The sequence below is a fragment of the Lynx rufus genome, unplaced genomic scaffold (genome assembly GCF_022079265.1).
Source record: "Lynx rufus isolate CCGP_SWC_20201006 ecotype Redwood Valley unplaced genomic scaffold, mLynRuf1.p SCAF_2, whole genome shotgun sequence".
NCBI lineage: Eukaryota > Metazoa > Chordata > Mammalia > Carnivora > Felidae > Lynx > Lynx rufus.
This window is the reverse complement of record NW_025814834.1, coordinates 167,438,753-167,463,376: the sequence shown is the minus strand read 5'-3', so window position 1 is coordinate 167,463,376 and position 24,624 is coordinate 167,438,753. Positions and strand designations below refer to the sequence as shown.

The following is a 24,624-nucleotide window of genomic DNA, read 5'->3' as shown; positions in this document are numbered from 1 at the left end:
AGTTTCATCCTTCGCTATATATGCAGCCTGGTGAGCTTGAGAGCTACAGAGTAGGTATTCATCAATAAGACCAAGTGCAAGGCGTAGTCATTTTTGAAATTTATACTGATTAAAATCCAACAAAAAGTCATCCAGAGTATCATAGGTAAGGGTGTTTCCAAGTTCAAATCATTTTGATTCCTTGTATTACCATAAATATATTAGAGGCAAATAACTCTACCAGCGACAAAATTATAAATATTGTGGAATATGCAAACTGCTACCCCATTTATCTGTGGCCTGGGAACCTTGAAGGTTAATTCTTTTCAAACACGAAATATGGAAGTACTAAGCCAGTTCGTAGAGCCAAAGTGTTCTTTAAAGGTTAAGTTGCTTCTGCTCATGCCCCACAATTATTCAGGGAACAGTTTCTAATTTCAATAGTTTTTAAAAAGTGCACTTCCTCACATTGCTGTTTTGACCAAGCATTCCTTGTCAGGCTGCAGAAGATAGTTTTCATTTTTTTTCCTTTTATTACTGGTAAGAATTAAAAAGAATAGCTGATGCTAATGTTTAGGCCGAGACTTTTCTGGTTCATGTACTTCACAGTTATGCCTACGAAGTTAACAGGTTGAACTTGATGAGAAAAGAAATTATAAAGATGTTTTTGCAATTTTCCTCCCTATTAAATAAGTATATATGTGATAGTTCTAATAAGTAGTAAATGTCTTCTCAATAACCTGTGTGTGTTGTATGTGGGGTGTATATGTGTGTGTTTGTAAATATATATGTGGGGATAGTCCTTTAAATAATCGTAGTACTGTTTCTGGTGTATTTAGCTAATTATGATATTTTTTAAACTAACATATTATTAGTTTCACTAAACATTTTAATATGCTCAAGTAGACAGTCTTTGTCAAATATGAAGGTGATTTTCAGCTATCAATTATTTTTCTACTGTGTTGTCTATATTTCAGTAGGCCAGACTTTCAGAAGGGACCTCCCTTTTGGAATGCAGTTTCAGAGGCTGTACTCTGTGAACCTTCTCAAAGTGCAGCCTTTTCAAAATGATCACACTTTGCACTCTTGTGAGCAGCCTTTGAGAGCGGGAGCATGCTCAACGCTTTCAATGGTGGTAAAAATAGCTAACTGGGCTCACCCAGCAAAAAGGGTAAAATAACAACATAAAATGATAATTCTCACATTATGGAGACAGGGAACTCTCTCCTCCCCTTCAGCTCTGGTCTAGTTATTTTTAACCTCACAAGGCAATCTATTTACTATTCTTTGCCTCACCCCTCCCACCCCCACCCCATACAAATAATATTCACAAAGTTAATTAAAGTTAAAAATCAACTACTTTAACCACAGGAAATGACCAGTCAGCCACAGAGGTCAAAATTGAAAAACTACCATCAATCAATGACTTGGACAGCATTTTTGGCCCAGTGTTGTCCCCCAAGTCTGTTGCTGTTAATGCTGAAGAAAAGTGGGTCCATTTTTCTGATACGTCCCCGGAACATGTTACTCCAGAGTTGACTCCAAGGGAAAAGGTGGTGTCCCCACCAGCTGCATCAGACAACCCATCTGACTCCCCAGCTCCAGGCCCCCCGGGCCCTCCGGGCCCCCCAGGCCCCTCAGGACCCCCTGGTCCTCCTCGCAATGTACCATCGCCGCTCAATTTAGAAGAAGTCCAGAAGAAAATCGCTGAGCAGACCTTCATTAAAGATGATTACTTAGAAACAATCTCATCTCCCAAAGATTTTGGGTTGGGACAGAGAGCAACCCCACCTCCCCCACCACCACCCACCTACAGGACTGTGGTTTCATCCCCTGGACCTGGCTCGGGCAGTGGTACGGGGACCACCAGTGGTATGTCTTACTGTTTGAGTGTGCTTCATGTGACCGGGAATGGCCATGGCTGCTGCAGTGTGAGCAACACCCTCCTCCTGCCTGGCAGTTGGCTTTAGAGCTTCAGCCATCCCTCCTTTGGTGTGGGTGTTCTGTGGCCCCATGGCATGTCCTAGTGCATTGAATGCTAACTGTCATAGTACGAGTCTGTGGATGTGTTCTGCCCTGCGCTCCTAGCCCTTAGGAGTGTCCTGCTTTCCACCCTGCAGATAGAAAGTGTATGTTTTGTAAGGGAAGCTGCTGTGCCATCATTTGGGATTCGGGAAAGTTCTAGAAAGACAGATTTCATAGCCAGTGTGTTTCATGTTAAGTGTATAATTTCCCTGTCAGATGCCTGTATGAAGGGTTTCATTTTTTAGTTTGTTTTGCTTTGTTTTCAGCTTTATTGAGTATAATTGACAAAATTGTAAGATACTTAAAGTGTACAATGTGACTATATATATATATATATATATATATATATATATATATATATTGAAAGGCTTCCTCCCATCAAGTTAACTAACACATCACATGTCACATATTTACCTTTTTAGTGGTTAGGTCGGTATACATTAGATCCTCAGACTTTATTCTTCTTATAACTGAAAATTTATACTTTTTCCCCCAAGGGTCCTAATTTTGGTAGGTGAATGTATTCTTTCTTCTTCTACTTTTTTTCTTTTTCCTTTCTTTCTTTTTTTGTAGGGGAGAGCCATTAGCAATTAGAGTAATCCTTCTAATTACTTCAGAAAAAAAGAAGTAGGGTTTGAAAAGGAGATTTTAGGGGACAGCAAAAAGAATATACCTTACTGCATCCACAAGTTAATCAAGCTGCCACTGAAGACAAATTATTCTCTGATTTGATTTTGAGAAGCTCATCAGCCTATGAAGTCAACTTTAAGTATCATGACAGGTGATGGAAAAGTCTATCAGAAATGTACACTTGGGACTCTATATGCGAATGTTGATATTGAATCTGATATTTTGGATTTCTTTATTTGAAGCTTCATAGGATGGGAACACCTGCCATGCAAACCGAAGAAAGATCAAGATTTTCTAATGTATCTTTTTCCATAGTTTTTATTCTACTGGTGCTCACATTTGTCTGGCAAGACCCTTTGGTGCTTCCCTTCTGTGCCTGTGGGTTCAATTTGGGCACCTTCTCGGGGGTGCCGTGTGCTTTTTGTTTTACATTTGCTTTGGAAGAGGTGACCAAGTTTATGCTATTTAGATCTAGTAAGAGACAGGAAGGAGAGGCATTTGTCTCTATTCTAAAAATCAGTAGTCACTGCTGCCTCTTTTAATGGAGTAGTTCAGTGCTTGCTTTATGTGTGAAAATTCCTGTGCTTTAAGCATCCAAGCTGATCAAGGAGAGGGCTGGAGATTCACCTGTACCACACACAGGTGGTACAGGTTTTATATCGATGTTTTATATCATTACGTGTGCCCATGTGCCTTCCTCCAATAAAAAGGGAAAACGATCCGGTACACAAACAAGTTTCAGGAACATTATGTTAAAACAAAATCAGCAGGGTTTTATTTACTATAGGACTTCTGATAGCCTTTATTTTGCCAATAATAACAGCTATAGTTTCTTCTCCTGGGTATCATCTTAATGCTTTATGCACATCATTTCATCCATACAACCCCATGTGATAAATGCTCTTATTTCCCCTATTTTACAGATGGGAAAACTGAGGCTCAGAGATGTCAAGTAGTTTTCCCAGGTTTACACAGCTACAGGTGATAGACTTGGGATATTCAGTCATGCTCAGGTCTGTCTGATTCTGAACCTGTGTTCTTAATCACTGTGCTCTCCGGGCACTCTTTTAGGGTTTAGTTACAAAATATCCCAAACTTACTTGACTACTGACACCCACCTATACTGCACTGTGTCATCAACAAGATTACCAAAAGTTTTCTTCCAAAACCCACTTCTCTGTTCTCCCCTCTACATTTCTAGATTGTTAGAGTACCCACTTCCATCCTCTGATGCTTTTTTAGACCATTTTTGGGATATAAGCCTCCTTGCTTATCTGTAAAGGTAATAAAGAGACCCTAGGTAAAGCCTTCAGTTCAGATTTCAAACCCAAAGAAGCTGGCTGCCTAATGTCAAAGAGGGGTGTGTTTCCAGGGTCTTCTATGGTACTCTCTTTCCAGGGTGAGGCTCTCAGTCTTCTGAAAAGACTTCTAGAGGAATAACCCCCTCATTCCAGTGGTAGGCCACTGTGCTGTCCTCAAAATGGTCATGTTTAGTTGGGGAAAGGGAGGTCAAGGCAGTTTTGTTGTTCATCCGCTTCTTCCATCCCCTTCCACGAGACTCTGGAAGATGTTTAATTGAATTGACCACTGACCTAATGACTGCAGAAGGGAGCCTTAGCTTTCTTTCTGAAATCTTTGAGAATTTGGTTGTCATCTTTATGTTTAGCTGCCATACCCTTATTTGAAATTATTTTCAGGTGTTACCAGTAAAGACTATTGATTCTTTTTTTAAATGTTTATTTATTTATTTTGAGACAGACAGAGAGAGAGAGAGAGAGAGAGAGAGCCCATGGTGGGGGAGAGGGGGAGAGAATCCCAAGCAGGCTCTGTGCTGTTAATGTAGAGCCCGACATGAGGCTCAGATTCACAAACCATGAGTTCATGACCTGAGCCAAAATCAAGAGTCAGACCCTTAACTGACTGAGCCACCCAGGTGCCCCAAAGACTATTGATTCTTAATGATTGAACTGGAAAAAAACTATACTTTGCTGGTATTAAAAGATTGAATTTTTAAGTGGAAGATTGAACTCGATCAATGAAGCTCATGAATAAATAAAACTTTGCACCATTATCTCCATAATTAATTCCTAGTTTATTTGCCATGTAATGTTTTATTGATGGAATATACACAGACTAGCAGAAATGTAATTTTACGATGAACACAATGAGAGATGAACACAATGAGAGAGGGCCACATGTTTTAAAGATTAGCAATGCTTCTCAAGACCTCCTTTTTATAATACTTAGCCTGATGAGACTAGCTTTTCCTGTATGTCTCAAACTATATTTAACGGGGTGTCATTATGCTCACTTTTGAAATTTTATTTCACTTGGTCACTGACCAAATTAGACAGTACTCACAGCCTTGTCAATCAGTTGCTTTACCTGATGTTGAAAAACTGTTCGAAGTTAAGAATTTGCTTTAAGAAGTCCAATTTCCTTATGGCAAAGTTATAAATACCTAGTTTGGCCAGAACTTTGCTTTATTGGAATGGAGATGATGATTCTCTTGGCAAAGGCCATTTCTGGTTTCTTGTGGGTTATGTGCCAGGAGATAGGAGGGAGAAAGAGTTTTATTGGCCTGCAGCAAGTTTAAAGACTAGGGAAAGAGAGATGTTAGTAAAGATAGAATGTTCAGTGCAACATTCTCCAACTTGAGAAACGAAGACAATATTAAAGATGTTACACACACACACACACACACACACACATAAACAAATGAGTGTGAACTAACTGGGGTTGAATTGAACAAATATATTTCCTAACTACAAGTCTTTTTAGAGTGGCAGAGTCTAAATAGGGAAGCCACTAGCCAACAAAGAGAGATGAAAGTTGAATCAATAGTTATGTGGTTTCCAAGGGGCTAACAAAGACACTATGCTAGAACTTCAAGTTGACGCAGAAATGGATTCAGAGCATGTCATTGGTTGCTAACTTTTTTGAACTCACAAAAGTCAAATAACATACACGTGATTTTTAAAGTTAAACTTAAAATCGTGATACCCAGTTTTTTTCAGTGCTACTGTTGGGAATGAATAACTGCTTGAAGAATGAATGAAAATATAATTCCAGATCATAGGATAAGGATAGAGATGTACAGCCTTCTACATTCTTAGAATATGAACAGTTGTGCAACCTCACAAAAGCATGGGAAGCCTTAGTTCACTTATGAAATACCCCTCAAGTGCTGAATACCCTGTGCTGAACCTCAGGGTTCTGTCCAGAGGATTTTGCTTCATAAACACTGCCTCAGTGTCTATCCAACTGCATAACAAGCCAATCAAGTCAATTCAGTTAGGAAAAAGTGAAAGGAAAAGGAGACCAGTTAACTACTAGCCACTTTTTTCTTGGCTTTTAGTTGTATCTGTATGATCTAGTCCCATTTATTTGTGTAGCATCGTACAGTTTACTAAACACTTACATACGTTTTCCATTTTGTTACAATTACCTTGTAAGGTAGAGGCATATAATTTTTTTTAAATAGGAAGCTGAGGGTCAGAGAAGTTAATATCCCACAGCTGATAAGAGGCAGACAGGGTCAGAACTCGGAGCAACTGAGTTTGTCCAGTTGTTTTTTTTTTTTTTTTTCATTATTCCACACTGCCTTGATGACAGCACCCATATTACTTTCCCAAGCAGTAGTGATAGTGGTTTTTAAAACTTTCCCTCCTGGAACATGTAGAAGAAGGATAAGCAGCTGACTTTTTCCTGAGCTGGATTCAGAAGACTATTACTTGGAAACAGAATAGATAGACCATGGATAGATATTTTCAACCATTCCTATGGCATGGTTTTCCAGTGAAACAGAACCTAGGAAAAGCCCCATGAAACTTCCTCACAAAGACTTTGTTGTTTAATGGTTTACTTTTCATCTCTTTACTGTCACTTCTGTTTCCTGAAAACATCCTGGGTGTGAATCTATTAAGTTAAAAGAAAAGTTTGTAGTGGAACCTGTCAGAGCACATCTTATTTTTTTTATTCAAAAACATATTAGCCAAAGACTAAAAATATTTATGTCGAGAGAGATGTGTGCAATCTGTCGATGCAAACATAAGAGCGGGCTTTATGCAAAATATGGGATTCCACAATCCACCTCAAGCTACAAGACATTGCATTTAAGAGCTTGGGCTTTGGAGTTAAGTAGACCATCTGAGCTGTGTGACTGAGCAAGTTACTGAATATCTCTGAGCTTTAGCTCTGATTAGGATAACTACAATACCTTCCTGCAAAACTTAGTATGGGGATAAGACAATGCAAGTAAAGTATCTAGCATAGATCTTGGCCTCATAAAATAAGAAGTAAGAATACAGTAAAAAGTGGTAAAGGTGGAGAGTCAGTAGAAGTAGGCATGGAGGTGGCAATAATTTTGTAGGGTTTCACACTAAGAATAAGAACGTTATAAAATAGAAAGAAACACAACACACTCTGCTGTTCAGTGTCAAAGTTCTCTGACAATCTCAAAATCTGTAGATGGAGATCAGCATCTTGCTGATCTAGGATTCTCCAGAGAGCATCGTTTTGTGGCATGTAGGACGGGAGGACAGGAGTAAGCAGCTATTTTCCTTTTTAAAAAAATGTTTACTTATTTTTGAGAAAGAGTGTGTGTGTGTGTGTGTGTGTGTGTGAGCAGAGGAGGAGCAGAGAGAGATGGAGACACAGAATTGGAAGCAGGCTTCAGCTTCCGAGCTGTCAGCGCAGAGCACGACGTGGGGCTCAAACTCATGAAATCATGATCTGAGCCGGTCTGATGCTTAACTGATTGAGTCACCCAGGCACCCCTGTGCGGTTATTTTCCCGAGGCAGGGTTTCTTAGAAGTTTATTGGAACCAGCTGATATCTGTGCTTCCAACCAAAGTGACAACCCTCTAGAGTAGTTGGAACTTTTCTGAACAAGAACTATTTGGAATATTGATCTGAATTTCTTAAGGTGTTTAGCCAAATAGTCTATCCACATATCCCAGACATCTGGCTAAAGATAGACAGAGCCCTGAATCTAGAGACCCTACCGGTGTGCTAATTAGTGTGCATGCCTCTGTGTGTCTTCTGCGTTTCTCTTGCTTGTCATTGACAGCCAGAAAAGTAAATCCAAGAGGCCCTTTTAAAAATCACCACAAAAATCATCACGGGCAAACTCTACATAGAACAGATTCCAAAATAGCCTCCTTTAAAAAACGCAATCCTCTAAATTCAATGTGTTTCTGTTATTAAGATGCTAAATGCACATACTTGTGCCACATCTCATTTACTTTCTTCTATGCTGTCCTTTGCTCGCCATCAAGGGTTTACTTACATTTATTAAAGCTAGCACTCATATTTTGATGCACAGTAAAAAGGAGAATTCTCTTATACATGTTTTTAAAAAATATATATGCATATATATATATAATGTAGAAAAATCGTTCACCTTCCTTCAAGGTCTAACCTCCATTTTCACCTTGGACATAAATCCTGAATATGCAAAAACAAGAGAATTTATTCTAAGTTCAGTGTGCATGTGGTCAAAATAAAAGGTACTCACCACCCAGCTAAAAGGGTCTTAAAGCATATTTTCCATCACAGAGAGTAATAAAAGGATTTACCTTTCACTGGGTGTCACATGACAACAAAAAGCAATAAGCTTCAGCTTCTACCATCAATTATAGTTCTGAGTGATTTTTTTTTTCTTTGTTAAAAAAAAAACACCACTAGATGCTAGAGTGTTGGGTGTACTAACTGGTAAGGTGAAGAAAAGTATCTGGGACTGGCATTGTGGGGATGGGGAAGGGGAGTCACATGATGACAGCTCTTGGCCATGTGTGTTTCCAGCCATTTGTAATACCCGTTTGTCTTTCAGGTGCATCATCCCCTGCTCGACCAGCCACTCCCTTGGTTCCTTGCAGTAGCACCACCCCTCCACCGCCTCCTCCCCGGCCTCCATCTCGGCCAAAGCTACCTCCAGGAAAACCTGGAGTTGGAGATATGGTATGTTCCCTTCTGCCCTGGCTTGCTCAGAGACTCAGGGTGAGAATGACAAACAGAAGCCAAAATACCTTAACACAGGCCATCTCAACGGCCGCAGATCATTGGTACAAATGGCCCTGACAGATGGCGTCTGAAAGGCAGCCACTGTAGGATGGGTGTACATTTCAACCCTCCCCAAATCACTACCATCTTTCACGTCAAGGTCTAAAACGGTAGGAATTGGAAGCTGGGGCTGTCAGTTTTGCTACAGTGGGTTTGATGCAAATTAAGATAGGAATGCTCAATTGTGCTAAATCCTTTAAAAAGGGAGGTGTTTCCTTTCACCCTACTTATCTGTTTTCAGAAGACTCTAAGAGAGGGTAGGTAGGTCCTGGTTTCCATCCCTAGACTAAGAGAACTTACTGGTGTTAGGCACACCATGTGAATACATAGGAGGGCGGTAGCCTGATAAATTTGTTCCAGGTGTTTCTTGCATTGTGTTTTAAGGCTGAAGAGGTAGAAAACATTCTGTGTGAATGATTAAGAGACTTCTGGAAGAGGTCAATTTCTTTGATATCCACACACACAGGAGTCACAAACTGGTGATGTCCACAATATTTGGCTTAGCTAGCATAGTTTAGTACATTGTATGTAAATATCCTTAAATGGGTATAAGCTCTCACATGAGGTTACCTGCTTAGTCCCTGAGGGCATATATGTTCACAGTCCTGAAACATCACAGTTTGCAGCTTCTCTAAGCCTGATATACCTGCTGAGTGTAGCACACCATGTCTCACGGTTCCTCCAGCTCCATCCATAAGCTCTTGTATGGATATAATCAATTTCAAGACAAAAATGGTGTCACCTGTACTCTTGTAAGAACCTGAGTTATCGTATCTGGTGCTGGGAGATGTCAAAAACATGGAACAAAAGTGCTACCGCCTGTGTATCTAATTTTCCATCTCTTTTCTTTTTCCTGCAGCCCAGACCTTTTAGCCCTCCCATACATTCTTCCAGTCCTCCTCCGATAGCACCCCTTGCCCGAGCTGAAAGTACTTCTTCAATATCGTCCACCAATTCCCTGAGTGCAGCCACCACTCCCACAGTTGGTAAAAATTATCTCCTCTCTTTTAATCCGTTTGTTGTTTTGACTGGCTCTTTTTTATGATCTGAAAACCTCAAGGCCCTATATTTCTGGTTGAAATTATTTTGCTCTGTGTTCCGCTACTATCAGCTGACTCTTCTTTTAAAAGCACCTTCTCAGCAAAGGAGGCAAAATGCTTTAAGCAGATAAACAAATAAAAGAACATTAACACCTATATTTTGCAGGAATTCTCTTATGTTATTCCATACAGAGTCATTCATAAAAATAAAGAAGAAATCGTCAAATAAGGTCCTGTAATTGATATATCATTTCTTATAATGAAAACATTCTCCTTTGAGGAGGAATATTTAAGTGCCAATCGTGTACCACATCAGAAATCACAAAAATTTAGATCTTCTATTTTCTTGAAACTTTCATTTCTTGATCATTTTTGGTTGTCCTTTTGTTGACAGATGGTTTAAGTGTTGGCATTGTGGGACTTGAACAGACTTTTTGACATTTTTTTCTAGTGCTTTTCAGTGATGTGTGGTCAATTTTCCCCGAGAAATAAGTCATTGCTGGCATTTTCAGTAAATGCCTTTGTGCCTCTTTCCTTATGGTGTGATGAAAGTCAAGAGTTGAGAATGGCTGCTCAGCTGGATGGTTTTCCCAGGTTTAAATGCCTCATTTTGCCTGGAGCATCTTCCCTCATCCCAATGCTGATCTCTTTCTATACCTCATTACCCATCTTCCATAAGCTGCTGCTGTCTCATGTTCGCATGGTGTCTCGACCTGGGGCTCTCCCGTTCCATTTTTTCCCATCGTCTTCCTTTATTGTCTGAACTCCCCTCCAAGCCTTCCATATCATAAACCAGCCAGCCCATCCTGCATTGCTTGGGAGAATCATTAATCCAAAGCTAAATGAATTCCTGCTATTATTTACCAAAGAGGAACACACTACAGAGCTGCCCATGTGAGAAGTAGTTGGATCAAAGCCTGAAGCTCTTCTGGAGAACCTGTTTTCGCAGGGTGTGCCTCGTAGGGTCTCCAAAGAGAATTTCAACTGTATCATTTGTTCTATATTTTCAATCGTGCCACCCCAAAAGAAGCCTTCAAATTTGGTAAAAAATATAGCCAGCTATCCAATTTTGTAAGATTCATTAATAGACAGATATTTAACATTATTTACATAGCCTAGTCTATTCTTTCTCTGCATCATCAAATGAGGTAATTTGGGGCTTCCTATTTTAAGATGCCCAGTAGGTCAGTTCTCTCTAGGGCTTTTGTTCGTTTTTTTCTGTAATGTCTCAATCTTATTTTTTTTAATGTTTATTTACTTATTTTGAGAGAGAGAGAGAGAGCATGAGCACTAGAGAGGGAGGGGCAGAGAGAGAGAGAGAATCCCAAGCAGGCTCCACCCTGTCAGTGAGGAGCCTGACATGGGGCTCAGTCTCACAAACCCTGAGATCATGACCTGAGCAGAAATCAAGAGCCCAACGTTTAATCGACTGAGCCACCCAGGCACACCCCGTGTTTTTGAACACTCTCTAATATTCTTGATTGCTACAGCCATTTCACCACTCCTTCTCTGGTTTTTGTTTTTGTTTTTGTTTTTGTTTTATTTGGGCATTGTTTTGGTTTTTTCTCAAGATCATTTCTTCCACCTACCCCATGTGATTTTCCTGGTTGGTCAGAGAAGAAAGTAAGAAGAAGAAACCGTCACTCAGAAAGCTGACCTGAAGTGACCTCAGATGGCCAATTAACATACTCTTTAAACTCACTGAGATTCATAGAGAAAATTACACACAGAGAATTTGAACTGTGCCCATGTTTTACACCATGTGTTTTTATACACCCTGCTGTGGAAATCTCAAATCCTGGCCAGTGACTTTGATTCTTAGCACATCTAGTATGCATTCTTTCAAGATGAATGACACAGGGGTTAAAAAAAAAAAAATTAAGCCACCTGAGAGGATACTCATATTGCTTCATTGCTGAGGAGCATTCTGATTTAATTCATTTGGTTCTGTTATTTTTATTTGGTTTTCGTCTTCCTCACTCTCCTATTCTTTACTTCCTGTTGCTGTGGGTCACCTGACAGCCACTTCTCTCTGAAGTAAATACGTTGTCAAATGACTAACCGACAGCTTCTGTGTATTGCTGTTTATCTCTTTCTGGAGAGAATGTGCTTTGGTCATTCAGCACAAAAGGGCCGACTATTCATGACTGACTTGGAATGTCAACTTTAGGTAGTCAAATGGCATTGGGGGGAATAAAGAATTTCAGCAGCAAATTTTTGAGATTGGTGGCTCAACATTTCCCTCCTACCACATAATACTTTTTTGACATTTCCTATGACATTTGAGCCCAAACTGGGGCAAGTGTGGTGGAAACTTTGTGCATATTTATTTGTAGTTGCTTATGGCAAAGTTTAACGTAATTCAAGGACTAAATTTTTAAGACCAACCTAATTTTCCCACACAATTCCTGGACAAATGCAGCCCCCAAAGACTTTAGACATAAAATCTTTCATGAAAGCTGTGATTACAAAGTCGTAAATCTGATGCCACACCTGAAAATAGGACTTTGTGTGCACTGCCACACTCAAATAACGAAGAACCCCTCTGGAACTGTATATCACTGACTTTAAGACACTTTCTATCAGAAGATGAACTGTTATTTTATATATGACTAAAAAGGAAGGGAAAACTGTCAAGTGAGCTAAGATGCAATGCCTTCTTACCACGTTAATTTTAAGACCCATCCCAATTTCAGAAATGTTAAAATGTGAAAAGTGCACATATCAGAATCAATGAAATATATAAGAAACCCCTTTTGCACAAGGAAAACTCATACCCCTTCACTATTTGAGTTTGGGGAAAAATCCTGCTAATATTATGGGAATAGAGAAAATGTTTAAAATTGTTCTAAGAAACAAACTCCTAAACATTTAAAGATAAACAGAGCTATCTTTAATTTAAATATCCAATTTTATTACTTTTTTCTTTTTTCTATGGGTGATAAGGGTTTGTTTGTTTGTTTGTTTATATGTTTGCAAAATATTTCTTTGGTACCCCAATACAATAAGACTACCATAAAGACAAGTTTTTCATTGTTAAATTCACTCTTAATTATATTCCTTCGCTGTTAATTATGCATTTTCAAGTGCATCTCTAACCCCACCCCCCACATCTGAATGAATAAAAAGTAACCATTTACAGGCACCAAAGGAAGTATCAGGTAGATTTTGATATCTCATTTGGTGAAGAACTTTGAGCAAAAGTGATTTGTATTCAGTACTGAAATATTAGTCATAGCATCTAAATCATACAGTATTTCCTGTAAGCCTTTGTCTCCAAGCTGGATGGCAATTCTGAATTGGATAAACATTCTTCTAAAAATGCTTGTATTGCACAGAAAAACCTTTGGAGATGGATATTCCCAATCTCAATTAAAAATTCCCACATTTAATTTTAGTCTTTTTTTTTTCTTTCTACTATTTGTTTTGGAAAAACCTGTACATCTGGCTTCCCCATCCCAGATCAATTTGAGGCCATTTCCATGGCTAGTTCTTAAGGAAATTTTTCCTTCTATACTTCACTTGAAGTATTTAAGGCAAGCACAGAACTATCCAATAACCCATCTTTTTAGTTCCCCAATTTAGTTATGAAGTTTTCTTCTAAGCCCTCAATGTCCAACCGCCATAAAAAAAATTGTGAGCGTGTTATTCAACGCTGTTTCGTAACTTCAGCTGAAAGAACAAATGGCAGTATTTGAGGCTCCTCATTTTGGTGTTTGCAGTGGTGTTTTTTGGTTTTTTGTTTGCTTGTTTGTTTGTTTGTTTTAGTGTGTGAAGTTTGCCTTCTATTATTTTTTTTAAGTGTTTTATTTTAATTCTAGTCTAGTTAACATACAGTGTTACGTTAGTGGCAGGTGTATAATATACTGATTCAACGATTCTATACATTACTCAGTGCTCATCATGATGCAGGCTCCTCATTTTGAGGAGATTGTAAATATGAAAATAGTTCTTCAAAAGAAAACAATATCCTCCATCATTTCACACTAACAGGTATGAAAGAGTATTGTAACGTTCAGTTACTGCCAGTGTAACTGTTTTGCTTCCTAGTTTCTGGACAGATTATGGAGGGTCCTTCTTAGTGCCAGTTCCATTTGTCCTGTTCCTCTCCTCCTCTCCTACAGATGTTACAGACATTGCATTAACTTGTTCTACCCACCAAGGAAGCCACCTCTATAATTAAAAACTGATTGGCAGGTGATATCCTAGAACCTTAAAAAATGCCAAAGAAGTATTTTCCCCACTTTACTTCCTAAGTCTGGAAGGCAAGCCAGTAGAATATTTTTCCAAGAAACATTGTTTATAGACCTTATCTTCCCTACATTATAGGGGGGATTCTCCCTTATTGGTCTTTGTACAGATTTTATTCAATTTTTTATTGAAATTGTAATAATACTCTTAAGAACTGTGGAACTGAGTGCTTTTTTTTTTATCACATAGCATAGAACTCCAATTACTTGCATTTGTTAGTTGGGGAGAAAGGAGATTATGTGCAAAGATCTGGAACGACTTGGGGTTCAGAGCAACTGTTGTGATCAATTTACAAAGACATTTGGCCATAACTGGATACCATAGCCAAAGACGGAATTACAGTAATGTTGTCCAAAATTAACAGGCCATAACTACTAAAGACAGGTGCAAGGCAAACTGAATTTGGATACCAATGAGTTTGAAATGGGATACTTCATTCAGCAACCTCAGATTTATAATGTTGCCTTTTTTATGGTCTCATTGAAAGCTTACTCTTTCCCACTGGGGCAGGGGGAAGGCATATCCTGAGTGATCTTGTTGAGCTGTCCGCACTCTGCCAAGCGGTTCTGTTGATGGACATATGTCTGGCCACTTGAGAACTGTGCCTGAGTGAAATACACTTACACGAGTCAATTATTAATGATAGTGCCTTTAACAACTCCCTGAAAAGGTGGGGACGTGATTTCTTCCACAGAGCTGACTTCAGCCAAACTCACAGATGCTGAAATCTGGCATTTTCAAAATTTTAATTTTTTCTCATAGAGCCATCATGAAATAAACACATCACCTTTTTATACCCTATCATTATCCCAGTATATTAGGTTTTGTTTCCTTTTTCCATTAATATCATTCTTGTTTCAATCCGTGAAGTGTACTGCTTGATTTCATTTGGGATTTGTATTTGTGTTTTTGTTTTCCATTCCTTTATATTTCTTTGGTTCGTAGTGTCAGAAGATGATGTTTTTTATGACAAACTGCCCTCGTTTGAAAGGCGCTGTGAAACGCTGGCAGGTATGGTGCTAGCCAAGTGATCTCTAGATATCTAGACTTTAAAAATCCAAGCCATTATACCATCTGACTGCTATAAACTTCATGGACATGCTACTCACCTCATGAGTGTCTGGTGCCTCTCAGATGCACCCTATTTATTGTTCATCATGGAAATCATGCCACCGAAATTTTTTTTTGAGTGAACGTATTAAAAAGCAGCAGGTTGCATGACAGTTTCTCAAAAGGTTTGAAAAAGGTGAGATGCTATTGCTTTGTGAATTTACAAAGGAAGGAATAATTTAACTGCTCAGAATTACATGTCCAGTGACTGCTTTTTAATTTAAAATATAATAGAGCACCGTTAGTAATCCTGTTTTCTCTTTGGTACATAGGTAAAGGGTGTTTTGTGTCTGGATGCCTAAGGTGATTCCAGGGGAGGGGACGGAAGATATGTGACTTCTTCCATGAACTTTAAATTGATATGCAATGCTGTTGTCATTTAAAACCTAAGCTAAGTTTGATATAACCCATAACTCCGAGTTTATCTTTTTGCAAATATAGAAGGGGATGACATTGAAGATGAAATGGATACAGCAATTGCTGAATGACAGTTTGCCCAAACTAGTGCAGTTAAAATATGCTGACGCCCCTGCATGGCCAGGAAGACTTCTGCTCCATGCGCTCAAGCACCAAGTATCAAGCTACCAACAACACATGCCCATCCCTTTAGGCCTCCATAGCTTTGCTTTTGCTTTCTGTTTCCTGAACTAAAAACAAAACGAAACATAGATTGCCAGCCTTCCCTTTTTCCTGCACGCTAATGGCATGCAGTGCCTCTGCCCTCCCCCATAGTGAGATTAATGACCTGTAACTCATACTGTGTCCTTCTCTCTCCCTCTCCTTAACCTTTCCCATCCCGCTTCAACTCCTGGCCATACAGAGAATGAACAGCCTTCCCTCGTTTGGTTTGACAGAGGAAAGTTTTATTTGACTTTTGAAGGTAAGTAGTACATAGCATACCAGATTCTAATTTATACCCCTCATCCTTTTTTCCCACCTGCATTTCCAAATCCCAGTTCTCTTCAAAAGACCTGGTCCCACTTTCTGTGTACAAATGCTATGGCTACTTGGAAACTATTAAACACTAAAGAAAATACAACATGAATTTGGTTTGTATGGGATCTTCCATTTTTCATACTAAAAAAAAACACATTAAAAAAACCAAGATGATTTGCAGTTAATTTTGGTTACTTGTGTTAAATTAAAAAACAAAACAAAACAAAACAAAAAACAACACCTTTTTTGGACAAGGAACTTAACTCTGTCAACCAGGGCCCTTTCCTTACTCTTTTGCAAATGCAATACAACAAATGTAAGGATATTTTGGGTTGGAACTGGCTTTTAATTTTGTTTTGGACAATTAACGTTTCTGATGCAATATCCATTAATGTAAAACATAAGTACGTATACATGTTCTTATGACAAGGAATGCTGCATGGGAGATCAGAAAAATGAGGAAAAGAACAAAAAGGGGTGTTTTCGTAAGTTCTGTTTGCATCTTCTGAAATTGCACCGGACGTGGCTGCAGTAAGATAGATAACTGTCACTGGACCCGCCATTTTAGAAGTTTAAGGAGAATATGTATAAATATAATGTCGGATATTTAACCTCTGTGTTGGATACTTTTATATTCTGAATTAAGGATGAGCAATCTTCTGTTTTATATTTAAATTCTGAATCACTTTAACAGGCCAAGCATTTGATAAAAAGTCCTACTTAAGCTAATTGTGGGGAAAGTTTAAGTAATTTAATTTGTGGGCCCTCTTACCCATAAATATTTATCACTTAAACCCCTACTTTCTACCATTTGATTGATTGATTGATTGATTGATTGATTGATTGCAAAAGGTGATTTTATTAAAGCACAGGGACAGGACCTGTGGCCGGAAAGAGCTGTACTGGGGCTGTGATGAGTGAGTTAAGGGAGGTAAAGACAAAATGGAGGCTTCCCAAAGGACTTTCATATGCTAAAGAGGACTCAGAAGATACCAGAGGCCTAGCTATTGTCAAGCAAAGGTTGTTTTCGGGGATGATTCATGTTTCCCACATGATGTCAGAAGCCTTCATCTCCGCAGGTATTACTTTTGTAATAATGCAAAATCCACAACTTAAGACCTTCTAAACTTTCTCTTTGGGTTAGATGGAACTAAAACGTGCCCAGGTGTCTTTTTACTGATCAGCACATCTCAAAAGGAAAAGCTACAGTTGAATAAATTGGTAATTCCAAAGTACAGCAAATACCTGCATATGTAAAAGGCCTATCTCTGGTTCAGTTTGGCCACAGCAGAAACTGTAGTTTACCCTGTTTTAACCAAGAAACTAAACAATACACTACTGCCTACCCTCAAGTATTTGGGGCTCAGTAAAAAACAATGTGGACGGTGTTTGTTGTTTCCATTTATTTTGGTTTTAAAGTATCTATTGGCTCATTTGTTTGTGTTTAAGTTTGGGTTTCTTTAAATAGAAAGAGAAAGAGACTTCTTTGGAGATACCCATCTAAAGACAATTTTAGGCTGTTGGTTTGTTTTTAGAATATGTATTATCAAATAAATATAAGTATTAATAACTGTGTAGAATAACATAATGTGAACTACACCTTTTTTCCATTTCAGGAAAATATAATAATAATATGTAGTATAAGATAAAATATAATATTAGGTATCTAAAGTTGGTAACATTGCCATTCTAATTAGTAAGATCTGAATTTCTTAAGCATCTTAATTTGGACCAAGAGAGTCATGCAAGAAGTTTTTTTTTTTTCTTAAACGTTTATTCATTTTTCAGAGACAAAGGGAGAACAGCATGATTGGGGGGACAGAAAGAGTGGGAGATAATCCAAAGCAGGCTCCAGACTCTGTGTGTCAGCACAGAGCCTGATGCAGGGTTTGAACCCATGAACAGTGAGCTCATGACCTGAACCAAAGTCAGACACTTAACCAACTGAGCCACCCAGGTGCGCCACAAGGAGTTTAAATAGAAATAAATCAGAATCTCTAGTGCTGTGTTACCTTCATGCTGGACTTTGCTCAAGTCAAGGAAGTACAGAAAAGGCTTCCCAAGGGACTATAGGAGCAGCCTTATCACAAATATATGTCCCTACTTATCTCATTAAGAAATGTTTATGCAGACAAAGTACATTAAAATGAACTTCGGGACTTAGGAGAAACTAAACATGACACTTGGCCACCTGAGCAAGAATGGCCATGTCTTAAGAATGGAGAAGGTTTGTTTTCACTATTCATGCACAGTAGTCTCAGGTATTTTTAGCTAGTGCAACGTGGAAGGATTTTGTTAATTTTCCGCTGTGATGATAAATAACACAGAAATGATGACATGTTAAATGGCATTGAGAATAGTGCCCCTACCCCAACGGACTGTCATTCAACATGTTTTATTGAGTAGCACTTCTAGAATATTCTTCTAGGGCACCCTGATTTTTACCTATATTTTTTTATTCATATTATCATTTTCTTCAATTCTTCATTCAGGGAATACAGAAGAAGAAAAAAGATTCCCAGCTCAAAATATCCATCTGTCCTAATTAGCTTTCAAATTATTATTTATTGGCATCTAAATAGTGTTTTTATAGTGTTCAAAACCTTAGCTAGTCTCATTCATTAATTTGTTCTTATAGTGCTCTAGGCATTGTACTTAGTGTTTGAGCCACTGACCAACCAACCAACTAATGAGCATTGGCTTATGAATTTATTTGGAGGTAAACATGCTATGCTTCATACTTCCAAATTTGATTTAACAAGAAATATTGAAAAGTGTTAAAACAATGGTTCTAATTCACAAGAGTTCCAAAGCTTTTCTTAGTGTTTCACTTTTACAAACAATTTCACTAAAATCTTAACCTATTAAAGTTGGGCTTTAAAAAAAAAAGTAAAGCGTACAAAAGGTAGTGACTTTTTAAATTAATTCATCCAAGAGTATATCCTATTGAAGTTTTCAAGTATTCTTCTGAGACGGAAGAAAGGGAAAGATATTTCCATGACAAGTAGAAGATGTGACTATTAGGTATTTGAACAATTCCCTAGAGCATTTTAACATCAAGATGTTTCCAGAAATGTGCTGTCCCTTTCCTTGATTAGCTTACTTAACTACAAAATCATCTTGTATCTGGTCATGAAAAAAAAAGAAACAAAAAAAACCCTTGCAACCATTCTCAAGTGTCCTTGTGTCTGAATATCATCTCCATCCTCTGTGCATGGAGGCTCTTGCACACTCATCTCTAGAAAGTTCTGTGCTCCCATTATTGCTCTTACCCCTATCACGCCTTCAGGAATGTCACATCCTTAGCAACACCCTCCTCTACATTCGCAGGCTGTCTGCCAACTTCGCCCACCTGTTTCCTTAACTGAATCCCAGCTCTCTCCAGGGACCATCACTTCTGTAGCACTCTTCACAGAAAGTGCTCCAGTCTTCTGTGGGCCATATGTCATGGGACTAGAGGCGGTGTTTCATTTCTCCCAATACCTTCTTGCCACTTCCAGAGCCACCTGATAATTCCACCTCCTACTGCCCCTTACTGCTGTCCACTAGCTGCAGAATATTCCTTAACTGCAGGCTTAGAGATGCTGGAGCTCCTTTTCACCCTCTTCTTCACCTTGCTGACTAACTTTATCCTGTGACAAAGATTGATGTGTGTGACCCATCCAAGACCCTGGCTTTAGGGTCTCTTTGACTTCTTTTTTTTTTTTTTAATTTTTTTTTCCACGTTTTTATTTATTTTTGGGACAGAGAGAGACAGAGCATGAACGGGGGAGGGGCAGAGAGAGAGGGAGACACAGAATCGGAAACAGGCTCCAGGCTCTGAGCCATCAGCCCAGAGCCCGACGTGGGGCTCGAACTCCCGGACCGCGAGATCGTGACCTGGCTGAAGTCGGATGCTCAACCGACTGCGCCACCCAGGTGCCCCTAGGGTCTCTTTGACTTCTGCGGCTCCAACAGACTTTCTCTTCACACCACTCAGTAATCCACACCTCTGGCTACATCTTGTCAATGGTCCCCACTGGCAAGTATCACGTTGTATACCTCATAATTACCAACAGTTATTCACCCTTTCTGTACACCAAGTACTGCATTGAGGCAGTGATTTTTTTTTCATTTGACAAATATGTATCGAGTAGTGCTATGTGCTAGTACTGTGTAAGCACTCCCCAGTAGGAAGCAAAACAGAAAAATATCCCTGTCACCATGGAGCTTACATTCTGATGTGGAGAGTCCAAAATAAAAAGATAAATAAGGAAAATATGTGCCACGGAGATGGTAGTAAGTTCTACAGAGAAAAATAAAAGAGGGGAACCTGAAGTAATAAAAGTAATGAGTAATAATAAATAATATCTCAGTGCTCACCATGTGCAAAGTATGTCCCACTATTATGTGACTTCATCTGTACCCTTCACTGATGAAGAAATTAAGATTCAGAGAATATAAATAACTTTCACAGGATCACTCAGCCAGAAAGAGGCACAGTAGGAATTTAAACCCAGGTGGCCTAGCTGGAGACCTAGGATGATGCTCTGCACACATGACTTCATTCAGTCTTATAAACAACAGTCCCTTGAGGTCAGTGGTTCTGGTGGGTTTCCCCAAATCTCCTAACCTTCCAGCTCTCCAGTCTCCTGACTATACCTTATCTTTGACTTCACTGAGACTCCTGGTCTCGTGTCCACCCCATTCATAGTGCACTAGCACTAGCCTACATTCAAGTTCTTTTCTAGACCCCATGGAGGAAAAATAAGTTTCTGGAATGGTTCCAATAATCCAACAGCAGCTACACCTGCCTCTTTGGAATTATGTTGTCTATGTGAAAAGAATAAACTTTTGGACATTTTAAACTTCTGACTTCCTTCGGTAGGGTCTTAAATATCCCTCCTTGATCATTGCTATGATGCAGTCATAGAGATGGACCACTCAACTTTCCTTACCCTGACATAGGTAAGGAAATAACATCCTGCAAGAAGCAAACAGGCCACATGTTTCATGTGTGGCCGGAAGGATATTAATTTACTCATCTGAGAGTCACTAGGGAAAGGAAAATCGGAAGGCGTGACCAGTTTTCTGGGAAGCAACTGTTTTGCTAAATTTACAATATTCTCCAAGTGGGAAGTGGCCACTAATTGTCCCTACCTCAGTGTAGGCCCTTTTCAGTCAACAACGTGGGGAAGTTATTGAGCACCCAACTCTGCAAACCACAGAGTTAAGTACAGTGTTAAGTACAACCAGGTTAAGAGAAAATACATAGAGGGGCGCTTGGTGGCTCAGTGGGTTAAGCATCTGACTTCGGCTCAGGTCATGATCTCGCGGTCCATGGGTTCGAGCCCCGCGTCGGGCTCTGTGTTGACAGCTCAGAGCCTGGAGCCTGTTTCAGATTCTGTGTCTCCCTCTTTCTCTGACCCTTCCTTGTTCATGCTTTCTCTCTGTCTGTCTCAAAAATAAATAAATGTTAAAAAAAAATTTTTTTAAAAAGAGAAAATACATAGAAACATGAGAAGCAGTGATGCAAAACCATCTTCATGAAAAATATTACAATCACACTCCCTGGCTATTCTTAATGTCTGTATGTAAACTCTATGGTAAATAAAAAATGTGAAATCCTTTCAATTAATAACTGAAGGACACAGAGAGCTTTTTTAAATAGCCTAACTTGTTAACATCCAAGTGAAGCTGAACCATAAAAATGTTCCACCCGGCAGATCTGCTGAGGGTTTCAGAATTCACGTTGCTTCTTCATAAAAAATGAGTTGCCCGCTTCTGACTTCAGATGCCAATCTCAAGTCCCAGGTTGTCACCTGTGCTTCTGACTGCCCAGCTATAAATTGAAGGTTCTTACAAACCCCCAACCTGGGTTTAATAATTTGTCAGAACAGCTCACAGAGCTGAGCTTTACATTCTATTACCAGTTTATTAGAAAGGATACGACTCAGGAACAGCCAGATGAAAGACATAGATAGGGCAAGGTTTGGGAAGGGGCAGGGAGCTTCCAGGCCCTCTCTGAGTATGCCACCCTTCTAGTACCTTGATGTGTTTATCCAACTGGAAGATCTCCAAACCTCATTGTTCAGGAGTTTGATGGAGGCTGTTTGCATAGGCACGATTGATCATTGGTGAGTAAGTCTATCTCCCGGCTCTCTCCTCTCTCCAGAGGTTGGGGGATGGGACAGAAAGTTCCAATCATCTAATTACATGATTGTTCCTCTCTGGCAAGGAGCCCCATCCTCCAAGAGTCTCCTCATTAGTATAAACTCAAGTATGGCTGAAGGAGGCTTATTTGGAATAACAAAAGACTCCCCCTCTCACCCTTATTACTCAAGAAATTACGGGGAGTTTAGGAGCTCTATTGCCAGGAACTGGAACAAAAGACCAAATATGTATTTCTTAATATCGTGGTCAGCAAAATGTTCCCTGTTTTTGCCCTGATGTCTAGGCCAAATTGAACAGGTTGTTAGGGAGGACATGAATGTACACAATTATGTCAGAATTCTATCCATTTAAATAGTTGTGAGACAGCATAGGAGTAGGTGGTATCTTCTATTTTGAGTCACCAAGCAAGGGGTACCTAGCTAGTGAAAAGATCATTTTATTTGGATTCAGCATATCCAGGGTGCTGTTGCTGATGCCAATACTTCTGATGCTGTATCACTGATAAGGCCTTATCATGGACCACATCTTGTGCTAATTACTCAGTATCCATACACTCATGTAAACCCACACAGTAACTGTATGATGTGGGCACCATTGTACTCACACTTTACAGATGAGTAAACAGAGCCTCTAAGATTTGAGGTCACTTTCACAAGATAACACAGCTAGTAAGTGAGTGAATTGGTTCAGAGCAAGTTAAGTGTTGAGTTACAAAACCAATGTTCCCAACTACTATAATTTTCAAATCTTGACTGACCAATAACCATGTAACCTTGAGAATTTAATGTCTCTGAGCCTCTGTTTTATAATAACCACTTTGCAAGACAGGAAAATCAAGCAAGATAGATTTTTTTGTTTGAATGTACTATATAACGTGAAAGGTTTTTGGTTTATTTTGTTTTTATTAAGAGTTTATGTTTTAGAGCAGTTTTAGATTCACAGTAAAATTTAGAGGAAAGTATAGAAATTTTCCATATGCACCCTGCCCCCATCATGCACAGCTTCCCATAATCAACATCCTCCACCAAAGTGGTTCATTTTTTACACCTGATGAACATTCCATACATCATACATCATAATCATTCAAAGACCATAGTTTACATTAGGATTCATTCTTGGTATTTTATATCCTATGGATTTGGACAATTGTATAATGATATATCCACCATTATAATATCATTCAGAGTATTTTCACTACCCTAAAAATCCTCTGTTCATCTCTCCCCTGGCCCTCAACCCCTGGCAACCACTGATCTTTTTGCTGTCTCTACAGTTTTTGCTTTTCCAGAATGCTATATAATTGGAATTATATGATATGTAGCCTTTTCAGATTGACTTCTTTCACTTAGTAGTATGTATGTAAGGTTCCTCCATATCTTCTTATGGTTTGATAGCTCTGTAAAGTTCTTATTATTCATACTTTGAGTTTGCATTCAAACTGAAGGAGGAGAATTAAGGAAAGTGGCCAAAAAAGTTCTGTACCCAAGATGACTTCGTTTCTTGTGTCTACTATTCTCCCGCTCTCCAAAGTAACCCTGTGGGTGTGTGGTGTGACCAAGTCTGGGAGGTATCTCTTGTATCTCCATCAGACTCACTGTGACCAAGTCTGGGAGGTTTCTCTTGTATCTCCATCAGACTCACTGATGGTGTATTTTCTTCTCTTATGGCCATAACAGTCCTGAATACATAGATGTTTCTGAAAATGTCCCTCACCCAAAAGAAAATGGATAATTCAATAACTTTAAAATGCATAAATGTTACATTGCCTTGATTTGCTCAAGACTGAAGATTTTTTACTCCCCAGCAAAGGAGATGAACCCAGAGTTTGAATTACACATGCCTGGGCACAGAAGTAGATTGTATGATGGCATTTCCCATCTGACTGGGGTTACCAAATAGAGAACTAATGAGGTCAGCACAAAGCTGCAGAAAGAAGAGTTGCCCTATGTAGACAATTTTCAAACCTAAAGCATAAGTTAAATTGTTCCCTTGAGCACGAAAAAGGAACTAAGGTCAACGATGAATAGAATAGAAAAGGTAAAGAATATTCACTCATGCATTCCTCCTTCAGTGGTTAATGAGCTTTCCATGAGTTCCTCATAATTCCAAGCCCCTATGCAGGAGTGATGGAGGTAAAGCTATATGATTTCTGTCTTCTAGAAATTCACAAGAAATAGAGGAACAAGGCACTTCTTTATAAAAGGCATACTACAGCAAATGCTGTAATAGTATGTAAAAAAAGTGCTGGAAATGTATGAATAATGGATAGACTTCTAATCAGGAAGAATCTGGGATAACTTCTGGAAGCAGAGAGACTTGAGCTGGCTGATGTTAAGGGAAAGAGCTTCAGACAGCTAAGAGTGTCCCAACTTGAAGAAGTGATTTGAGCAAAGACATTCGGGTGAGCGATGTCTAGATTATATTCAGAACTGGTAAA

At 39.1% G+C, this 24,624-nt stretch overlaps 1 protein-coding gene across 1 annotated transcript in view; it reads left to right on the top strand.

Annotated features, from left to right (window-relative positions):
* The window catches only part of SGIP1 (SH3GL interacting endocytic adaptor 1), a 136,675-nt gene that overhangs the window by 72,806 nt on the left and 39,245 nt on the right, over window positions 1–24,624 (top strand). The window contains exons 14-18 of the mRNA XM_047082345.1: window positions 1,351–1,851; window positions 8,468–8,595; window positions 9,557–9,683; window positions 14,934–14,999; window positions 15,919–15,978. Of these exons, the coding sequence (XP_046938301.1) occupies window positions 1,351–1,851; window positions 8,468–8,595; window positions 9,557–9,683; window positions 14,934–14,999; window positions 15,919–15,978 (882 nt within the window). The remainder of the gene's footprint in view (window positions 1–1,350; window positions 1,852–8,467; window positions 8,596–9,556; window positions 9,684–14,933; window positions 15,000–15,918; window positions 15,979–24,624) is intronic.